The sequence below is a fragment of the Pteropus vampyrus genome, unplaced genomic scaffold (assembly GCF_000151845.1).
Source record: "Pteropus vampyrus isolate Shadow unplaced genomic scaffold, Pvam_2.0 Scaffold78, whole genome shotgun sequence".
Taxonomy (NCBI): domain Eukaryota; kingdom Metazoa; phylum Chordata; class Mammalia; order Chiroptera; family Pteropodidae; genus Pteropus; species Pteropus vampyrus.
The window spans coordinates 3,800,884-3,823,451 of record NW_011888859.1 but is presented as its reverse complement, the minus strand read 5'-3'; the positions used below and the strand labels follow the sequence as shown (position 1 = coordinate 3,823,451).

The 22,568-nt window shown below is 41.5% G+C and overlaps 2 protein-coding genes across 4 annotated transcripts in view; one reads left to right on the top strand and one right to left on the bottom strand.

Moving 5' to 3' along the window:
• TFB1M (transcription factor B1, mitochondrial) overlaps positions 1-18,528 on the top strand; it is a 66,166-nt gene extending 47,638 nt beyond the window's left edge. For 2 of the 3 annotated variants that reach the window (XM_011362719.2, XM_011362718.2), the window contains exons 6-7: positions 10,708-10,835; positions 18,124-18,528. In XM_011362719.2, coding sequence (XP_011361021.2) covers positions 10,708-10,835; positions 18,124-18,364 — 369 coding nt within the window. In that variant the 3' untranslated portion in view covers positions 18,365-18,528. Of the gene's footprint in view, positions 1-5,680; positions 6,301-10,707; positions 10,836-18,123 lie in introns of those variants that run through there. The other variant, XM_023532158.1, reaches the window with a different exon arrangement.
• A 294-nt stretch (positions 18,529-18,822) lies between these two features.
• TIAM2 (T cell lymphoma invasion and metastasis 2) overlaps positions 18,823-22,568 on the bottom strand; it is a 129,948-nt gene continuing 126,202 nt past the window's right edge. The window contains exons 21-24 of the mRNA XM_011362728.2: positions 22,392-22,566; positions 21,414-21,501; positions 20,923-21,077; positions 18,823-19,652 (exon numbers count right to left, since the gene is read on the bottom strand). Of these exons, the coding sequence (XP_011361030.1) occupies positions 19,045-19,652; positions 20,923-21,077; positions 21,414-21,501; positions 22,392-22,566 (1,026 nt within the window). The 3' untranslated portion in view covers positions 18,823-19,044. The remainder of the gene's footprint in view (positions 19,653-20,922; positions 21,078-21,413; positions 21,502-22,391; positions 22,567-22,568) is intronic.

Sequence of the window (22,568 nt, the reverse complement as noted above, 5' to 3'; positions counted from 1 at the left end):
TCACTTTGCTTGATTAACCTTTATGTGTTGATCCGTCTGCGCCCAGCTCCCCAATTATAACCTTTTTTTTCTCATTAGCCAGTGCATTTTTTGAATTTCAGTGTAATTCAGACTTGCAGACAGCTTGTTTATCTTAATTAACAAGTACTGGCAGTGATAAATTACAGACAGCCAAAATCAAGGGAAGCAATATGACTGCATCCAGTTAGCATAGCGCTCACTTATTGTTGCATATTAGGATTTAACCGCGTTCCTCTGCCTAGAGAACGTATGCAGAAAGATTTGTTCTCCAAAATGAAGGTCACCGTACTGTTTCTTCTGTAGAAATACACCGGCATCTTAGCTTTACTGCTATGAAATCTTTTTTTCCCCCTCTCCAGCCACAAGCATGATACAGTTTGTGGCCTGTTTTCTCAAATTTCTGTGGCATAAAGGATAAAGGCATACTTTGTTTCAGTGCTGGTGGTGGTGGTTGTGGTGGTGGTGGAGAAATAGTGTGAAAATAAGCAAAAGCGAAGAGGTTGCATTTAGAAATTGACTTCTCAGGAGAGAACTCTCATGGTTCCAAAACACAGTGCATGCGGAACGGAACCTGTGAGTTAAATTTGTGAACTGTGTGGCAGCAGGAAGTCTGGAGCGGATGTTATTAAAAAGTAAAGTCACTTTTCCAGACAAGATTTATTTATATCAAAACGAATATTGAAAAACATATTTACAACCTAAAATTCAAACTAAATGGTACCTGAAGAGCTCTAGTTAGGTCTCTAAGCACTGTAGAAGCTTTTCATTTCCCGTACCTTTTGTCCGTAGCCTTTAGGGTCTGAACTCCCTCCCGTCCGTTGTCTTCAGATGAACCCAGTGAGGGATGATGGTGAGACACCACGTACATGAGGCTCATTTCACAGCTTCTGAATATTGGTGATGAAGCTCCAACAAGTTAACTTGCAAATACCAAATAAAGAGCATGGAAATCTGAGACGTGAAAAACTGCTGATGGTCCTAGAAGATAAATACCAGGTTCTCCATCTCATTTTTTGAGCTGAGGGGAAATTAAGAAAGGAGAGGCGGGGAAGGGAGGGAGTTGTTGTTGCAACAGGATTTGTCGAAACCTGAAAGCTGAAAATGCTTTTCTGTCACTATACAGAGGAGGAATTATTTGGGTGCTCACAAAAAAAGAATTTCTTTTCTTTTAATATTATGTTTTAGTCCACAGTTATAATTTGTTTTTGAATTTCTGTGTTGGAAGAGACAGTTTATTATTTGATGTCCCCAGTTATATGAAAGAATATGGTCTGAAATATTTTTAACTAGATTGTGCTTTGCAAATGATAGTGGAAACTGTCTTTTTAGTCTGGTGCTTGTGACTTGTCTGAAGTCAGGAGTCACAAAATTGGTAACTTTCAAAACGTTCAAAAGGCAGTTTTTAAAATACGTATTTTTTTTTTAGATAAAAAGAAAGAAACTCCAGCAATAACTGTTGTGTAGGCTCTTGATCGGGAAACCTATGAGTATTTGGGGGAGTGTTCTGAATTTCTCCTGTTATTCCTTCTACTGAGAAAGATTTCTGGAGTGTAACCTACTATTAGTGCTTTTAGAAACTGTTATAAAGAAGTTACATCAAAACTGCGTGATGAAGCATAGTAGACGGAACAGTGAAATCAGGTATCGAGGTTCTAGATCATGAATCATGGTACAGACACTTCACCTCCATCTGTTCGGGGTTCTCATTTTTTTCTTCCTCAGTAATTTCAGTTCTACAGGCTATAAATTTATAGGCGCAATAGAGAAAGGAAGATAATTTTAGGATTGGATTTAAGATTTTTTAAAACTGCTGATCGCCATGTTAGACGTTAGCCATTTCTTTAAAAGCAGTGATAATAAAATGCATGTTTCAATTGTCTGGATTTTTACAGTTTTTTTGGGGGGGGTGGGGACCTTTAAGTCTGGCATTAGGCAAGATATTGTTAGAAATCTAATGCCTGTGGATTTGGTTTTTAGCCATAGTATTGTACTTTTGGTACATAAACTTTCTTTATTTCATGGAAATACACAAACAGTTCTTTGTGTAAATACTGGACGAGGTAGAGTGGGCTTTCAGGCGCTAACAGGAACAGCACTGTCAACACTGCTGAATCAGAAGAAACCCCCATGTCCCTGTAGTGTCTCGGCTTGTTCTGCCCTTGCTGTGGTTGCCAGTGCTCACCCACCTGTGCTGAGACTGACCGATGGCAGGTGGGGGCCCAGCCTGCTCTCAGCTCTGACCCCCAACATAACGCAGCGCGCCGAGGACGGGTGAAGCGTGCTTTAATGAATATTTTGAAAACACTTTTGATGATTCTTCTGCTTTGATGAGAATACTTATCCTATAAAATATTAACTGACTATTTTAAAAAGGTAAACTTAGGAAATGCAAATAACGTTCGCTAACGGCAGACTTTTAATCAAGGCAGAGTTTCTTATATAAAAAAGGAGCTGGAAAGTAGGGATGTATGGAGAAATATAGTTTATCGACAGTATTATATATTTCCCATGTGGACATTAAACAGAATCAAATCTTTTAAGTCTAGAGACTTCCCAAGATAAATCTTCATTTATTTTTACCTCAGTTTATGTCTATTCCATGGCCCTATTCCGTGTTGTATACCCTACTGCTGGCCTGACGTTATTGCTGGCGGGACGTTACTGATGACATCTCAGACTTGTCACAGGCTCCTGACCTTCCCCAGCCCGTCTCCCCATTTCCCCGTGTCTATTAACACCAAGCTCATCCTTATGCTTAGTTGGCCCAGATCTTAAAAGCATCCTTGTTTCCATACCCAACGTTCATTCAGTCAACAAATTGTCATTTCTAAACTTCGAAATCGGTCACATATCCTACCTCTGAGCGCCTCTGGTGCTTGCTGACTCTCTGGCTCAAGACTTCCAGAACTTAGACCTCACAAGGGCAAGGATTTCTGTCTCGTTCATCGCCGACTCCCCTCTGCCAGGATGGTGCCCGGCTTATAGTAGGGGTATGATAAATCTTTCTTGAATGAAAGAATTTAGAAACTGATGTTGAGTATATGAAGTAATTATATAATTAAACTATACCTTTGCATGATTAAAAGTATAATTTTGTTTTTTCTAAACGAAACTAAAGTAATTTTCCAACTTTTTAGTTTATAGTTTTGACGTAATAATATTTACCATTTATAAACTGCTTCCTATATGCCAGGGACTATTCGAGGCACTATGGTATATAATTCTCAAGACAAACCTGTGAGATAACAGGAATCCTTATTTTACAGATGAGAAAACCAAGCTCTAGAGAAGTTAAGTAACTTGACTAAGGTGGTAAAATGCGTAAGTAGTGGGACTGGGAGTTAGGTCCAGAATACTGGGATTTTTGAAGCCCTTATGCACTCACTGCGTTGCCCTGCCTCCCTTTAGAACACAACGTGTTTCTAAGTCTCACTATAATGAGTTGTTTCTTTCTGTGGTTGTCTGGAGTAAGCTGTGGAAACAAATTAACCCTGACATCTCTGTATCTTTACATATAAACATTTACTTCTCACTCATGCAAAGTGACTGCAGAGTAGCTGGCCAGTGACTCAGCAGCCCATCTGTTTTCTTTAAAATGTTTTCATTTATCTGTTTTTAAGAAAAAAAATTACGTGAGATTGCCTTAGTGTTTGTTTTTCTTAGCGATGATAATCTGGATATTCAGAGAAGCTTTTTCTTTCCGAAAGAATTGGTAATTTAACCGAATATTTGAGAAATAATAACATACCATACCTTCGTACGAGGTTGTTCTCCAGAACTGCATTTCTCACCCTGCCCACACGTGAGCATTATCTAACTTTGGAAAAGCCCTGAGCCCAAACTCCCTGCCCAGTGGCTCCTATTTCTTTGGTCTCGGATGATGCCCCTTCTTTGTATATTTAAAATGCTGCCCACTTAATTCCATCGAGCCGTCGGGTTTCTGATTTTAAAAAACAATATCTTATTTGCTTTCTGTTCAACCTTAAAATAATGAATGTACAGAGTAATATAAAATAGAGTTACCTGTTCCAGTCCCACAAATTTAAAGTGACTGACTGAAGCTGAAAATAATGCTTTTTTTCTAACCCAGTCTTAGAAAATTAATAGTATCAGCTATAACCCACCTTTAGGGTCATTTTAGTTTTAAAATAATGCATTAGGCTGGAGTGAAGACTTTCTTAGCTTTTAAAATCAGTAGTTTTGTAGGTTAATTGACTAGTGAAAATGAAGATGAACATTCTCACGCTGATGTGTGTCCTCGAGTGTCAAATGAGGCCATCCTAACCCCGATGACTTCTGCAGTAAGCCAGGTACATGTTTTTGCATATATGTGTTATACTTCCATTTGCTCTAGTATCTTTTTTTTTAATAATATTTTGTTACTCCTTTATGTCTTCATGTGAAAGAATCTTGACTTGTTTTCTCTGTCTTCATCACATTATTTTAGAATATTGACTGTCTTTGAATTGTGACATTTGCAGATCAACTTAGTTTTTGCAATCTCATAAATAATGTAATACTTATGCGTCGTGACCTTACCATCGCATCCTCTTTGCACATTATTTTGAAGAACAAGACACTTTTTTAAAGCACAGTCATTTACTGGTGGCATCTGTTACTGTGGGCTGAGTGGGTGGGTGGGCCTGGCCTCAGCTCACCACCCTGCCCCTCTTTCCCTGTGCCTTCCTTCCCTGTGACTCTTCGTCTTCCACCCAGCCGGGTACCAGCCCAAGCTCGAGTGTCCTGGGTGGGTTGTGATCTTGCCTAATTAGAGAGCTTGCATCAGTTTTAATGACTCCTTTATTTTTATATCTCTGATGATACATAGGGAGAACTATGAGGCCCCCCAGACCTCAGAGCTAAGCTAAGAAAATCAGCATATCAAAGATAGGATCCAGTAGCTATAGAATCACCTTGAAAAGGACAGTGTCTTTTTCAAGTCGTACTCGGTTAAAGAAATGCCTCGGCGAACAGCGAGCTGGCCTGGGCAGGGACAGCACAGGGCGGGGGGCACCCAGTGCCATGTCCGTGAGCGGTCAAGCCTGCGGCTTGGGGCCAGTGACCAGTGACCACCACAGTGGTGGGTGTACGTATGACACCTCGGTTCCATAGTCGTGATGGAGCTTGCGCTTTGGGCAGTTTTTGCAGGAAGGGATGTGATGTACTGACTAGGCAGCTTGAGGATAGCATCTAGGCTCTTTGGCAGTTTCGATATATTTGGCTCATTTGGCATGAATGCATTCACGTCCGTGTTCATCTATCAGTCATTTAGTAACAGTAGTAATAACAGTATGTTTTATAGCAACTTTTATCAAGTGCCTCCTGCGTTTGCTCAGATAGATCATCCCTAGAAACGGATTGATTCCGAGGGGTCTCGGTTTCTCTGGACCTCTGGGCCCTGGCGAGTCCCAGTGTGCTGCCACCGGCGGCCCCTGGCAGGGCAGCCCTGAGGCTGCCTGTGCCACTCCGGCCACACCCGCAGCTGCCGCAGAGCGGTCACTTCCAGATGCCGCGGTCTCACAAACACCGCAGTCGTGTTTCGTGGGAAGGGTTCGGTTTTAGAACAGCATTTGCCCCGTGAGCATCCTGGACTCCTGGTTAAATATAACAGAAAATCCTAATCCAATGTGAGTTCTTGTCCCTCTCGCATTTTGTTTAGAATCAAGTGTTCGCCTCCCTGAAATTGTTTCCTTTCCCGGAACCGAGACCCCGCCTCACCCGGCAGACATCCCTGCATTTACACGCATCATTCACGCAGCGGAAAGCTCGCTCCTCGCCGCCTCCTCTCACCCTGGGCATCTCCGGCTTGCTTCCCATCATGCTCTCCGTCCTGGCGGTCATCGTCTTGCACGCTTATACTCTTAGAAGCAGCATTATAGTGGATCTGAGAAGCAAACACTGAAATGCATTATAAATCCTTTCATTTGACATCTTAGATATGACTGCTCGAAATACGTGGGGTTTTTTGTTTGTTTTGTTTATGGTTCCAAGAAGGGGGAAAAACAGAAAAACCACTTAGAGATCTGTAAGAAGAACAAAAAGGTGGGGTGGGACTTCTGCAGAAATTAATACGGTCACAATAACAAACAAATTATACACTTCAGAGAGAGGCATGTAGGCAACAGTGGGCCAGTCTGGGTCGGATACATTTTTTTGGAAAACCTAGAATGCTTTTAAAGTGTTTGCGTTTTAGAGTTTTACAAGTGAAATTCTGTCCGTAAATTGGGCATGGGACAAGAATTGCAGGCGGAATAAACTGATGATAGGAAATCTGACCTACGTTCATAATGGTAAACATGTTGTTTTTCTTCAAACTGCATGATTATTATATCATAGGCATTAATGACTTGTGCCATTCCGTCGTCCTTATCTGGGGAGGTTGTCACTGCGGGGCCTGTGACCTTTCCTGGAGGTTGTCATTAGGTCTGTGTAGGTACCTGAAGATGAAGTAGTGGAGGAGGAACCAAGCATCCTCCGTGCGTTCACTTTACTCAGTCATTTCACCCGACACTGACAGTGACCCTCCCGACCCCTCACCCCTTGTTCCGTCGGGTGACGCCCCCAGCCTCAGAACCAGCCAGACCCGTCCCACTCCAGTCACCCAAGTCTGTCCGAGACAGTACCACTCCAGCTGGGACTCGTTCTTGTATTGTCCATGAAGTCTTACTGATTATTGTATTGTCCGTGAAGTCTTATTGATTATTGTGTTGTCCGTGAAGTCTTATTGATTATTGTATTGTCCGTGAAGTCTTATTGATTATTGTGTTGTCCGTGAAGTCTTATTGATTATTGTATTGTCCGTGAAGTCTTATTGATTATCGTATTGTCCGTGAAGTCTTATTGATTATCGTATTGTCTGTGAAGTCTTATTGATAATTGTATGTCCGTGAAGTCTTATTGATTATCGTATTGTCCGTGAAGTCTTATTGATAATTGTATGTCCGTGAAGTCTTATTGATTATTGTATTGTCCGTGAAGTCTTATTGATTATCGTATTGTCTGTGAAGTCTTATTGATTATCGTATTGTCCGTGAAGTCTTATTGATTATTGTATTGTCCGTGAAGTCTTACTGATGAGTCCCTGTAGTCATTCTTCTGCCACCTCCTGGTTGTGGCTGTATCTCGCCTAATTAAATGGTAACTTTGTGATGGTTTTTCCTCTCCACTGGCTTGTCCTTTAATTGGTCTCGAATGCTATGGGAGGTGTTAAAAACACGTTCTTAGATAGTGGCTAGTATTGTTTCCTGTGGTTGTTATTTAGCCTGTTACCATCATCTCAGAGTCAGGAACTGGTCCATCCATCTTCAGGGTTCCCCCATAACACGTTGACTCAAGATCTCAGCTGGCAGTATCTAAGACTTGAGATCTAACAGCTTCTTCCCCCAGGTCTCTGGTGAGTCCGCAGTCTGCTCTGAGCTGATAATCAGTCATGTCCTAGACACACTGGCCTAGAAAATGGAACATCCATCTCCAGCCTGATGTAGCCGAGGTTGCTGATGCTGGGGACATAATCTCAACCAGGAACAGCATGGACATCATAGTCGATTTGAGAAGCAAACATTGAAATGCATTATAAATCTTTTCATTGGACATCTTAGTAAGTCGTTTTGATACACTGACAGACCGAGTTTGGGGAGTGGCTCACAACATTAAACTGGATTTTTTAAGTGCATCTAGTACCTCTGTACTGATTTCTTTTTTGTAATCAAACCTTTTAAGAGATTTAAAATCAAGGAAGGAAAAAAATGGTTGTAATTTCAAATAAGCATCTAGTTACAAATAAAAAACATTTTTGTATTTGTTACCATAGTTACCAAGCAACTTTCCTGTGGTTTGAGAGAAAATGGGCTCCATCATTCAGTAATTCTGAGAAGTGCTTTTGGGGGGAGAAGCAGAGGAGAGGGTGGTGAGGGTAGTACAGGGCTCCCCAGAAAAGCAGGACACATTCCTGGGAGTTTTACAGGGCCCCCCACTAATAGTAACTATTTGATTGTGAGCGGAAGTTTTTTTTTTTTTTTTTTTTTTTGCTGTGATGTACTGTTAGCCAACTTAACTGGGTATCAGATTCAAACTTTAGAAGTCTGTCGCTACAGTGCACATGGGGTGCTGCTATATTTGCACAGGGTTTTAAAACTTTATTTAAATAAAGCAAGGTTAGGCATTTCCTGTATTTGCGAACACCAACTGTATCTCAAAGAAATGGAATCAGGCAAATAAAGATGAGGCCAAATTTTAAAATCCACGGAAAGTGGCAGTCTCTGTGCTGGAAGGAGCATGCATCTACCCCTGTATTCGTGTGTGTGGTCTTAATGGTATTCAAACATTTGTTTATGGAGTTTTGATAATATTTCATGGGTTTAGGTAGGACTTAACTTTATCTCATATGTTGCTACAAGATTCTTTTCTCTGGAGACTGGCAAGCTGTTGAATCATACCTGGAAACTGGAAGAACTCCTTCCAGAACTGACTCTGGCGAACTTAGAAGACTCGGATGAAAAGGGCAGAAGGCCTTGTCCTGGAGGGCGGTGGAGTGAGAGGCAGGGCAGGGACGGGCGCGCCCGCCAGCCCAGAGGGTGGAACTGGCCTGGAGAGTTAGAGTGACGGGGCGGGGTGACGTCTAGAGAATGATCTGGAACCTTCCCAAACAGGGGGTTCACTTCTCTGTTCCAGATCAGCAGGAGGAAAGGCAAACCACACGTTTCAGAGTTGACGAGCCGGTGTCTGACATTTAAAGTCATCATAGTGTGTTTTGGGCTTCTTTCCTTTCATACTCTAGATTATCCCTACTTTTTCCTTCCACAGAAATGCTCCAAATGAAGCCATCTTTTCTTCTCGACCCATAGTAGTCCTCCTGTTCACTTAAACCCTGAAGTCACCTCCACAGCCGCTTACCTTCTTCAGTCCCTCTCACCTCTGTATTAATGGCAGACCTCTCTGAGACCTCTGGACCCTGTCCCTCCATGTTTTTGTGAAGGTCTAAGGAAAGTCCTGGCTCTTAACTAAAGCACTTAGTCTCCTACAGGAAGTATCTGTTACTAAACTTGGTGAAACTGAGCAACACAACTTGTAAATATTAAAATTTAATAAGAACATGGAACGTTGTCTTCAGATAGTCACTCTCTGAGGTAGAGTAACTGCTGTTCCACCAAAGGGCGTGACCTTCATTAAATCGTCTGAAGGCTGATGGAGTTAGGGGACATTTTTAGTGTGAGATGACCTCTCCAGTGGCAGTTTCCGCCCAACTGCTCAGAACCATCCCTTTTGCCAGCCACAGCATCCCTGTCATCAAACTCTTCTGGTTACATCCAATAGGTGCCGCTGTAGCCAACAGGAGACACAAGAGACAGGTGGGGCAGACGCAGTGGTTGTGGGGCGCCTGGTGGCTCAGCTTGCCAGCGAGGCAGCTTGGGCCCCCAGGGAGAGACGCCGCTGGCTCCTCCAGAAGCCCATCCACACCGCCCGATGTTGGGCACATCTTACATCCTTTTCTTTTTCTTGTCCACACAGTCTCACGTCATACAGCTATTTGCCCTCTACCCTAAAAACAAAAACACAGCACCCCATCCTCGTGCAACACAGGCCAATTTTAAGGAGTGTTGTAGCCACGGGATTCTTTAGAAGCAAGTCCTCCCGAGAGACATGACCCCTGCAGAATTTAAACAGAATTCCTTTTGAAAAGCAGTGGTACAACCCTCACTTCATAAATTGTGTACGTTCTTAACCTTTGTAGAGTCCGTGACGTTCTAAGTAGCAAGTCTAACAATTCCGTAGAGAGATCGCTTTGGTCAGTTATGAACAGACTTCCCATTTCCTGGTCCATGGTCTCTGCCGGGCGTTTTGTTATGTGTGATCACCGCTTTGACTTCATTTCTCCCTTTGTATTTTTTTCCCCCTTTGTTATTTTGAATATACCCTCGTGAATCACCATGAGTTCATTTCTAGAATAAGTTAGGGTATAAGTCTCTTCTCTGACATGCCTGAAAAGTTTTATTTTCTGATAAAGAATGTCAGCAGCTGGCAGCAGCTCAGCAGTGAAACAGTGACGCTTGGTGGTTTCCTTTTTCTGCTTGGATCCTGCCTGTACCTCTTGAGGCATTTCAAGTTGCTCCAGAAAGTGATGTGGCTGTGCAGACGATGCTCATGAATTCCGTCCAGCTGATCAATCAGTGTCTATACCCAAAATAAGTGGCGTCCTAATCGATTCCCTCTTTGGGGAGTTTAGCACTAAGCGGTCCGTGGGGGCCCATCTGCCTTCTCTCGCTCTGTTTCGAAGCCCAGTCTTAGAGTCAGAACTGCTGCTGCAGCTTATTTTTACTCATTCAGAAGCTAAATAAAAAATTCTAATATGATCTGTTATCTGCCTACTGACTTTAATGGTTATTCGGATTGATCTTAAAGGCCCCTGTAAAACCGCATTTTAAAATGAAGTGATCACCACGCACAGGTCTGGTGGATGTCATTATAGAACTGATGCAACCAACTGTGATTTCTGAGGCAGCTCAAATGCAAATGCAGCATATTACTAAGTGCCCAGAGAAGATGGAACCGAAGTCCCCGTAAAACGTTTATTTACGAAAACCATGCTCTCGACAGTTCTTCCTCCTGTGTTCATTCCACCAAGATCGCTTGTTTTATGATCTTACGTATACCATGTGACAAACTGATGCCTGTTTGCTCACAACGAAGGTGGACGTGGGCGTGGTGCACTTCACCCCTCTGACGCAGCCCAGGATCGCACAGCCGTTCAAGCTGGTGGAAAAGGTCGTTCAGAATGTGTTTCAGTTCCGGAGGAAATTCTGCCATCGAGGGCTCGGGTAAGCACACTTGTTTTCCTTTCTGTGCACGCTTTCTAAAATCCTCAGTCGCTTTTTTAAAGATTACGAACTTTATTCTTATGATTCTTTGATCAATCTATCTATATATGTATATATTATGGTCAGTTCAAATCCTGCGATGTACAAACCTCAACTGCCACAAAGGAAAAGCAAAACCCTCGACTTACCCTCAGGTGCCGCGTACAGGTTTGGTTCTGTCCTAAGTACAGCTTGAAACTGACAGTCGCCCAGTTCACGATGGCCCTGCCCTGGGCCTTGTGGTCCTGAGTTCCCACCAGCCCTCAGGCCACCGGCACCACTGCTTCTCAGCGTTTCTGACACCGGATGTGTGGTGTTTTTAAAAATCTTTTATTAAAATAGAGGTGGCATTAGGTGTATAGCATAGTGATCGGACATTTACATATCTTACAGTGATCACCACGATAAGTCTCGTGAGCTGTGTCACCGTGCAGAGTTACAATATCGCTGATTATGTGCCCTGAGCTGCATGCCGCATCCCCGTGGCTTACGCGTTTTATACCTGGGAGTTTGTGCTTCTGATTCTCCTTCGCTTTTTCACCCATCTCCCATCTCCTTCCACTCTGGCAGCCATCGGTTTGTTTCATCTAGAAGTCTGTTTCCGTTTTCTTTTGTTTGTTCATTTTTGTTTTTTTAGATTCCACATATTAGTGAAATTATATGGTATTTGTCTGACTTATTTCACTTACCATCATACCCTCTAGATCATCCATCCATGTGTCCCAGATGGCAAGATATTCTTTTTCATGGCTGACTGATATGTCTGTGTACGTATTTATACCACATCTTCTTTATCCATTCACCTGTTGATGGACACCTAGATTGCTTCCATATCTTCACTGTTGTATATAATGCCACAGTGAACATAGAAGTGCATGTATCTCTTCAAATTAATGTTTTATGTTTTCTTTTGCTAAATACCCAGAAGTAGAACTGCTTGGTTGAACAGTAGTCCTATTTTTCAATTTTGAGGAACCTCCATGCTGTTTTCCATAGTGGCTGCACCAATTTATCAATCCCACCAACAGTGCATGAGGGGTCCCTTTTGTCCACATCCTCGCCAACACTTATTTGTTGACTTTGTTATAATAGCCATCCTGTTAGTGTGAGATGATCTCATTATGGTTTTCATTTGCATTTACCTGATTATTAGTGATGCTGAACATTTTTTCATATGTCTGTTGGCCCTCTATGTCTTCTTTGGAGTAATGTCTATTCAGGTCTTCTGCCCATTTTTAAATCAGATTGTTTGTTTTCTTGTTCCTGAATTGTATGAGTTCCTAATATTTTGGATATTACCCCTTATCAGATACATCATTTGCAAATTTCTTCTTCTATTCAGTAGGTTGTCGTTTCTTCGTGTTTCTTTTGCTGTGCAGAAGCTTTTTAGTTCGATATAATCCCATTTGTTTATTTTTGCTTTTATTTCCTTTATCTGAGGAGACATAGCCAAAAAGATATTGCTAAGACAAGTGTCAAAGAGTTTACTGCCTATGTTTTCTTCTGGGGTTTTTATGGTTTCAGGTATTACATTTAAGTCTTTAATCCATTTTTAGTTTATTTTTGTATATGGTGTAAGAAAATGATCCAGTTTCATTTTTTGCATGAATCTGCCCAGTTTTCCCAGCACCACACTTACTGAAGAGACCGTCATTTCCCCCATTGTATATTCTTACTTTCTTTGTCATGGATTAATTGATCCTACAAGCAAGGTTTTATTTCTGGGCTCTCGGTTCTCTTTTGATATATGTGTCTGTGTGCCAGTACCATAGGGTTCTGATTCTTACAGCTTTGTCTTACAGTCTGAAATTAGACAGCCTGATACCTCCAACTTCGTTCTTCATTCTTAAGATTTGGCTATTTGAGATCTCTTGTGATTTTATATAAATTTTAGGATTATTGTAGTTCTGAGAAGAATGCCATTGGTAGTTTGATAGAGATTGCCTTGACTATGTAATGTAGATTGCTTTGTGTATGTAGTATGGACATTTTAAGTGTTAATCCATGAGCGTGGTATATCCTTCCATTTATTTGTGTCGTCTTCAGTGTCTTACATTTTTCAGAGTACAAGTCTTTCACCTCCTTGATTAAATTTATTCCTGGGTGTTCTTCTTTATATGCGGTTGTAAATGGGCTTGTTCTCAATTTCTCCTTTTGAGTGTTATTGGTGTATAGAAACACAACAGATATCTGTTCATTAATTTTGTAGCCTGAAACTACTGAAGTTATTAGTCCCAGTAGTTTTTTTGTGGAGTCTGTAGGATTTTCTATATATACTATCATGTCATATCTACAAACAGTGAGTTTTACCTTCTTTCCAATTTTGGGTGCCTTACATTGCTTTTTCTTGTCTGATTGCTGTAGCTAGGACTTTCAATACCATGTTGAATAGTGGGTATCCTTGCCTTATTCCTGATATTTTATCTTTTTACCATTAAGTATGATGTCAGCTGTGGGGTTGTCTTACATAGCCTTTATTATGTCGACGTTCCCCCTTTGTTGAGAGTTTTTATCATAAATAGATGTTGAACTTTATCAAATGCTTTTTATGCATTTATTAAGATGATTATGATTTTTATCCTTGGTTTTGTCTATGTGGTGTATCACGTTTATTGATCAGACATTAAACCATCTTTGCATCCCTAGAATAAATTCTACTTGACCATGGTATATGATCCTTTTTAATGTATTCTTGAATTCATTTTGCTAATATTTTGTTGAGAATTATAGCATCTATGTTCATTAGGTATATTGGCCTATAATTTTTTTGTAATGTCTTTGGTTTTAGTATCAGGGTAATAATACTGGTCTCATAGAATGAGTTTGGAAGCATTCTGTCCTTTTCAATTTTTTTCTATTATTTTGAAAAGAATGGGTATTCTTCTTTAAATGTTTGGTAGAATTCACCTATAAAGCCATTTGGTCCTGAATTTTTGTTTCTTGGGGTTTTTTTTTTTTTTTATTACTACTTCAATTTCGTTGCTAGTAATCAATTTGTTCAGATTCTATCTGGTTAAGTCTGGGAAGGTTGTCTATTCTAGAAATTTATCTGTTTCTTCTAGGTTCAGTTTGTTGGCAAATAATTGTTCATAGTATTCTTTTATGACCCTTTGTGCTTCTATGCCCACGGGTTATAACTTTTCTTTAATTTCTGATTTTCTTTGGGCTTTTTGTCTTGATGATTCTGGCTAAAGATTTACATTTTATCTTTTCAAAGAACTTGGTTTTAATTTCATTGCTCTTCTTTATTGTTTTTTAGTCTCTCATTTCCACTCTGATCTTTATAATTTCCTTCTACTTGAGGTTTTGTTTGTTCTTCTTTTCTAGTTCCTTTAGGTCTAAAATTAGGTTTTTATTTGTTTTTCTTTCTTAAGGTAGGCCTGAACTGCTGTGAACTTCTCTCTTAGAACTGATTTTGCTGCATTCCATACATTTCGGAAAGTTTTTTCCATTTTCATTTGTCTCGAGGTAGATTCCGATTTCTTATTTGATCATTTGGTAGCTTCGTAGCATGTTGTTTACTTTCCACTTGTTTGTTTTTTCCAGTTTTCTTGTAATTGATTTTTAGTTGTATACAGTTATGGTTAGAAAAGATGCTTGATATGATTTTCGTCTTCTTGAACTAATTGCTACTTGTTTTGTAGCCTAATGTGTGATCTATCCTGGAGAATGTTCCAAGTGCACTTGAAAAGAATATGGTTTCATCCTAAAACTTTAGGATGAAATGTTCTGTAAATATCTATTAATTCTATCTGCTCTAATGTGACATTTAAGGCCACTGTATCCTTAGTGGTCATCTGCTTGTGTGATCTATCCATTGATGTAAGTGGGGTATTAAATTCCTCAGCTGTTATTGTAATATTGTCAGTTTCTTCTTTTATGTTTGTTAATATCTGCTTCATACATTTAGGTGCTTCTGTGTTGGGCGTGTAGATATTTACCGTTATAACCTCCTCTTGGATTGACCTCTTTATCATTACATAATGCCCTTGTCTCTTTTTATAGTCTTTGTTTTAAAGTCTATTTTGTCTAAGTTTTACTACCCCAGCTTTCTATTTACATGGAGTATCTTTTCCATCCCTTCTCTTTCAGTCTATATGTGTCTTTTTCTCTGAAGTGAGTCTCTCGTAGGAAAAATATAGATGGATCTTTTTTCATCCACTCAGGCACTCTGTGTCTTTTAACTGGAGAATTTAGTCCATTTACATTTAATTACTGATAGGTATGTAGTTGTTGCCATTTCGTTCATTGTTTTTTAGTTGTAGTTCTCTGTTTCTTCCTTCTTCCTCTTGATCTCTTCCCTCGTGGTTTGTTTTTTTTTTTTTTTTTTTTAGCATTTTGTTTGGGTTCCTGGCTCTTTTGAGAGCGATATCTTTTATAGGATTGTGGTTGCCATGAGGTTTATATAACAATCTATAGCTGTAGCAGACTATTTTCAGCTGATAAGCATTCAAGTTTAAATGCATTCTAAAAGTGCTATAGTTTTACTTACCCCCCTCCATGCTTTGTTTTTAACACCAAATTTTAGATCTTTTGTTTTGAGTATCCCCTATTTATAGTTGGTTTTGCTTCTTTTGTATTAAGTGGCTGATTCACTGTGTTTATTATCTGTTTGCCTTTACCAGTGAGATTTTTTTCATACCTTTTCTTATTTCTGATTGTAGCCTTTTCTTAAAGAAGACCCTTTAACATTTCTTGTAAAGCTGATGAAGTGGCGATGAATTTTTGTTTTTCCTTGTCTGGGAAACTTTCTCTGCCTTGCTGGGTAGAGTACTCTGGTTTGCAATTTCCCTTCCTTCAGCTCTTTATCCTGCCACTTCTTTCTGGCCTGTAAAGCTTCTGCCAAGAAATCAGCTGATGGTCTGATGGGGTTTCCGCTGTGTGTGGCCAGTTTTCTTCTTGCTGTCTTCAGGATTCTCTCTTTAACTTTTGTCATTTTAATACGTCTTGATGTGGGTCTCTGGGTTCATCTTGTTTGGAATTCTCTGTACTTCCTGGACCTGGATGTTTGTTACTTTGCACAGGTTAGAAAAGTTTTCAGCTATTTCTTCAAATCAGCTTTCTGCCTCGCTTTTTCTTCTGGGATGCCTATTATGTTAATGTGTTTGATGTTGTCCCAGAGTTCCCTTAAACTATTCTCATTTTTTTATTTTTGCTCTTCTGATTGGGTGAATTCCACCCATTCTGTATTCCAGGTCACTAATCCTGCCTTCTGTATTTGATCTGCTGTTCCTCTCTAACGTATTTTTCATTTCAGTTATGGTATTCTTCTGTTCTGATTAGTCATTTGTATTTTTTTTTTTTTTTTAAGTTCTCACTGAGTTCCTCTGTTCTGCGCTCAAGTTTGGTAGGCATCTTTATGAGTTACTTTGAATTCTTTATCAGGTAAATTACCTTAATTTTTTTTTCCTGGGGTTTTTTTCTTGTTTCTTCATTTGAAACATGTTACTTTGTCTTCTTATTTTGTTTGATTTTCTTAGACAAAAGAGCTCTCTTCCCTACTCTTAAAAAAGTGGCCTTGTGTAGGGGTGACCTGTGTGTGTGCCAGGTGCTTTTGGCAGGCCGTCTGGAGATAGAGTGGGCTCGGGTGATGACCGCAGTATCCTGAGGGGCCAGCCGGCCTGGGCTACAGTGGGTGCTGGCTGAGGCAGCATCCTAGGTCTGGCTTGGGCGAAAAGGCCTGGGATGTGCTGTGGTAGCCTCGCAGGTTGGTCATAGCACTTAGACCAGGCTCCTGCCCATGCCACATAGGTGGAGAGGCGCTCACTGGCACCTCCAGTCCCGGAGCGTTCCCGTGGTTCCCCCACTTCTCTCTGTGGTCTCTTATGCAGAAGCTAATCAGTCAGCCCGCAGTTTTTCTGGAGGAGTTGCTGCATGTGCAGATTTGGTGTGTTTGTGGGAGCGGGTGATTTTGGGGTCTGCCTATGCTGCCATCTTGCAGGAAGTCCCTAAATGTGGGGTGTTTTTACCAATACCAACCCAACCAATTTTTTATCTTTGTTGAGGTTCCTGTCACAGAGCTTTAGAACTGGGTGTCCTACAATTCAAGTCTGATCCTAAGTACCTGGAGTTAGGGTAAAGCCCTCAGGTTAAGGGCTCAGTGTAATAAGACTGTCCCTGCGTCAGAGGCCAATTTAAGTCCTAGGTTGCCACTCGTACGTCTGTTAGTTGGGGATTTCCATGACCCCCTTTTCAGATTCAATAATCTGTTAGAATGGCTCACAGAACTTAAACATTTTCCTTTATCGGCTTATTAAAAAGTATATAACTGAGGACGAGCCTAATGGGAGAGATGCCTAGGGCACGGTATGGGGACATTGGGCACTCAGAGCTTCCATGTCCACTCACTAACCCAGAATGCTATCATTTAGCTGTTTTTATAGAAGTTCCATTACGTAAGCACAGTTGATTAGTCACTAACTGAGCTCAGTCTCCAGCCCCTCTCACTTCCTGGAAGTCTAGAGACCCCTAGATCTCAGCCAGGTCACCCTGAGCGTGGAGGGAACGTGCCGTCCCGGAGAGCATGCCCCGCTGTTAAGGAAACCAGTCTGCACTGGCCATGCCGTCTTCCGAGCCTTTGACATGAGCTCTGTAGAGCCGCTCAGACGAGAGGAGGAAATAAAACGCAGGCGAAGCTCTGCAGTATTTCAGTGTCAGTTTCTCTCCTTATCTTAAAACAATGATCCGATTTGGTTACATGAAATATAAAATATATACTTCGAATCAATTTTAAATTTGCTTCAAGATAGCATAAAGAATAGAAATACGTGTTTGCATTTTCACATCAAATGTTTTCTGACTTTGCCAAGAAAGGTCATTCCTTTGGGCTTATGAGTTCCGAAAGCTAAATTCAAGTCCTAGAGAATCAAAACTGATGATAAAACACAGGAACAGACAAGTTTCGTACTAAAAAATGAGGCCAATCGAACATACTTCTCTAAGAACGCACCTGAGCAGATGTTAATTTTAAACTGACCTTCAAGATGGATGTGTTGCTTTAGCTTTGAAAAATGTTTTCCAGCATGGACACACCCTGCAGGTCGGCCAAGCTCTGCGTTCATTGGTCCCCCCTGCTCCCAGAGCGGGGCGTGGCTAAGCCCTTTGCAGGCTCGGAGCCCCGCAGGCAGCCCCCCTCCCCTTTCTCAAGTTGTCAGAATCAAGTCATTTTCAAACCACGGTAGAAGGAAGCATCATGATTTACGTAATTTCAAAAGTAAAAATTTTGATTTTTTTTTTTTTTTCCTCTCAGAATGTTATTCCCTGAAGCCCAGCGCCTAGAAAGCACTGGAAAGCTGTTGGAGCTGGCAGACGTGGACCCTACTCTCCGACCCAGGCAGCTCTCAGTCTCGCATTTTAAGAACCTCTGTGATGTGTACAGGAAAATGTGTGATGAGGACCCGCACCTCTTTGCTTACAATTTCAGAGAAGAACTCAAGAAAAATAAAAGCAAATTTCAGGAAAAGGATGACACGGAGAGGTACAGGCTCTAGCTGCCAGCAGCTTTACCAAACGTTGGTTTTCACAAGGCTGAACTTCTCATATGTGGACTCTTTTGACTTCCACAGAATGACAATAAACATACCAATTACCAGATGTGACTTATTTCCCGTTTACTGTACAGCTTGGTAAAGAAAATAAATATAATCAAGTTACAGTATGTTTTCTTTTAATATATACTGCATAGATATGACATGTTTAGTATAAACAGCATCTATTACAACCTTACAAAAATGAAATATGTGCACTTTGTGCCCCTAACCCACATTAAAATAACTTAAATATGCTTTAAATAAAGCAGAAACTAACAGCTCAAAGAAAATGCCCAGAGGATTTTAAAAAAATGACCTTTTTACAAAGCGATGAATCCCAACTTCCCCACCCTACCTTTTCCATATAAATTAAAATAATCAGAATGCAGTTTAGGATTCAAAGTCATTTTGATACCTGCTCAAAAGGGATAGCAACTAAGTAATTTACAGATTCTGACCAGCTTCATCTAGTTTTCTGATCTACAATAAATTAAAATAACTTAAATCTTTACAGCTATTTTGTGGGAAAATGTACACTGCACAAAACCCAGTAATGAATAGTTTTTCTGCGATTTCCACTTTACCACGAGTTTGAAAACGAAAAGAGCAGTAGAATCCACACGTGCGGGCTGAAACTTGTACTACGACTTCCCGTGGGCCTCCGTTTCGTAAAAACACTCCTCGTTGACAACCGACGCTAGACTCTGGACGCTGAATTCTCGCTCTAGAACGGCACTGAGATCGAGGTTGGCATTTTCAGCTTGACTGTCAAGGGACTGGTGACGAGTCTGCGCCTTCAGCAGAGTCCCCCGGTCCCTTCTGGTGCTGTTCGCTTTGCGTTTAATGGCGCAGAAGTGCCCCCGCACCAGCTTGGGCTGCTCGGCCGCCGGCTGGCCCTCCGTGCCCGCCTGCTGCCCGGCCGGGGGCGCGTCCGGGTCCTCGGAGATGCTCAGTCTCTGGAACTGAATCTCGATGTCTTTGGTGGGGCTGCGCTGTTTCAGAGTCTGATGATAGTCCTCGTCGTCGCTCAGGATATCGCTCTCTTTGATGAGACTGTCTGAAAACTCTGTCGAGCCCGCGTGTGGGTGCTTCAGGGGGTCGTGCCCGCCCCCGGCCGTGTGGCAGCCGCTGCTCTGGGTGCCGCTGCTCAGGCTGCCCTCGTCGGAGTCCAGCGAGCTGCCCTTGCCCGTCTCACCGGGCCACTCGCCGCTGGAGGAATTCTTGAGGACCTTCAAGGACCTGGAGGAAGCTGCAAGGAGGAAAGCATATTTCTCCTTGAGATAAACAGATTCCACAACGTGATTTTCACATCGAAAGTTGTGTGACTTAAAGATTTTATCATCTCACTTCAGTTACCAACTATCCTGGGACTTGGACAAAAAGACATGTAGCTACTGCAAGTATGGCAATTTTTTACTTAAGTTTTATCTGGACTTGAAGTTGGGGGATTTGGCCTGTATAGATGACCAGTTATCAGAGCTCAATTATTTAGCTGGAATAAGCTATAAACTATGATAAGATTCTTATCCTGCCAATGGATAAATTGAAAAGTTAGTTACTAATGAAATCTAGGATCCCTTTCTTCAACATAATCAAGATTACACGCTACTTCTGAGCCGACCTTCTCAGCTTCTTCATTTCCCTTGCTACTCAATTAAAAGGATAAAAATACTCTTTATCTCTCAGGAGAACTGTCTCTGCTGGAATGTCTAACCAGCTTTCTGAGATTTAATATGAATATTTAATCATTTGTGTGTGTTTAGGTCCTTTCTTTTGGGATGAAGGAGAAAGGGGGAACTCTCGGTTATCTTGTTTCTGCAGACAGTAATATTTTTTATTTGATGGCCATAGCTTATGTTGGTAATAGAGAAAAAATAGAAAATATACAGTAAATCCGAAGAGGTCAAACTGACCCCCAAAAAGATACATTTTATAAAACTAAAAACAAGATCAGAGATAATAACAAAGTAGTTAATACAGAAAGAAAATTCTAAAAACTTAAGCTGAAAATTTAAAAACAGGCAGAAAGTTTAGGAACAGCAGGACTTGGAATGTTTGCCTGCTGACTTATTGATTGGGTAAGACTGAGTATTTAGGTGCCTTGATCTTAATTCTTTAAGTACTGACTTTCTAGCTGCCTTGCCCTGTCTGAGCCCTGGGAATACTGCCAGAAGCAGAACCAGGTCCCTGGACTCCTGCATTTATCTCAGTGGAAGAAACAGATCAGGTGGTAGCGTAGACAGTGTCACCTGAAGGTAAAACGGAGATCTGGAGTTTGGGGTGGTTATATTTTACAAAAGGCAGTGGGGAGCAGGAGGCATGTTTAGGTTTCTTAAAAGGAAATAAAGTTGCCACCACCTTCTCACACCACCTTGGGGATCTGGGTGTCTGGCTTAGAGCTGGCAGTTACCCTGGTGATTTCCCAGGTGCTGACTTCCTGCTGTGTTACAGGGCATGCACCGCCTCAGAGAAGCGTCCAGCGTTTTCCTGAATAAACACGAGGCCCGCCAAGCTCTCACCTAATTTGGCTGAAACGGGGACCCGGTTCTTAAGCGGTACCAGCCGATCCTTACACGTTTTCTCCAGGGGTAATTCACACTTTATGTGGCGCCTGAAGTTCTCCCTCAGAATAGATCGAATCACCTTGACGATGTTGGTTTTGCTTTCACTGTCACTGGAGGGGCAGGGAGAAAAAAACGCATTAGTGTCCAGTGTCATTGTGCTTCGGGTCCCCTGTGGCCTGTGACTGCTCTCAGAACAGACTAACAGCAAGTCCCCAGCCTGTGTGTGCCTTGGTTGGTCTCACAAAAGGAGTGAGAACCTAAGCTCCTTCGGCACTGGGATTTGGGTTTGTTTTTAATCAGTGTGTTCTCCTAGAGCCACAGCTGCCCTTCGGGGGAGGGAGGCGTGAGCCAGAAGTCAGAGTTCTGGAGGGCACGAAAACGTAACCGTTTTCAAGAGCGCATCATCTGTCTTCCCGTGGGCTCTGACGTTTGGAGGTCAGTGGTACCTGCAGCACAACTGAAAGATGGTTTCTGGCCGTCCTTCTATTTCTGACTTCGTATGGATCAGCTCCCATATGGAGTTATTTTCTGTCCCTGTGTAAAAGAAACAAGAGTCTACAACTTTGTCAAAGAGGCTGCGGTTAACACTTGTGAAGTGTAAAGCTTGTCATTTAGTGACTTTTGCAGAAGTCTAATATTCTCAATCCTCTCATTTTCTTCTGTGGCTCATTCTATGAATAACTTTCATGAAGAGTTACAAAAAGCGAAGTACTTTTTAGTTACTTTTTACATCTCCTGAAGTTTCCCATCCATCTCAGTGTTTCCTCCCCACCCCTGGATCCCACCTCTCTGGGGAAGAAGGTAAATGGGTCCCGTTTTTCAACCCTATTCCTTGGAACATTAGGAAGTGCCCGGGTACTTGAGGTGAGCTCCAAATTCAGTCACGTTCTTGGAAGTGTAAGCACGTCCAACAAAAATTAAACAGACCAACGTCACTGCACACCTTAGCCTGTCGGTCCTTCCCATCACCCGAGGCACTGTCACCAGAACGTTATTCTGGAAGGATCACCGGATGTTTTCCAGCATCGAAGACTGTTTTCTTGTTTTTACATCATTTGTGATACTGCTTAATCTTAAGGAATTTTCTGATGAATCTAAATTTGTGAAAACTTAAATTGGTGGGCTTTTGTTTCTAACATTTTAGGGCATCAAAGATATTAGGCAGAAAGAAAAATGTTGAAAAACTATAGTGAAAATAAGGAAATGATGACGAGAGGTATTTGGCTAAGAAAAGCCATCCACTGGCATTTTTACTTTCTTCGAAAGCCTGTACGAAAACATCAAAACAACCTCTTTTGTCCTCATTTTCCTTGCCTATAAAACATCAAAAATGATCCCCAAGGTTCTTTCCTGCTTTTCCATCACACAATTCAGATAAGTCTCTCAAAATCTCTCTCCGGCACTGTACCACACAGAGTAATTACCTGCTGTGTTTCCCAGTCTGACTTGAAGTGCAGATATAGGGATCAACCAGCGAAATTTAAAGGGGTCCAAGTCAGCAGAGCTGTGTGCAGGCCGGGAATTCGACGGCTGTAAGATGAAAGCCCCCAAGAAAAGTGTCAAAGCAAGTTCCCATCGGGGGGATGCGTGCACAGTACAGA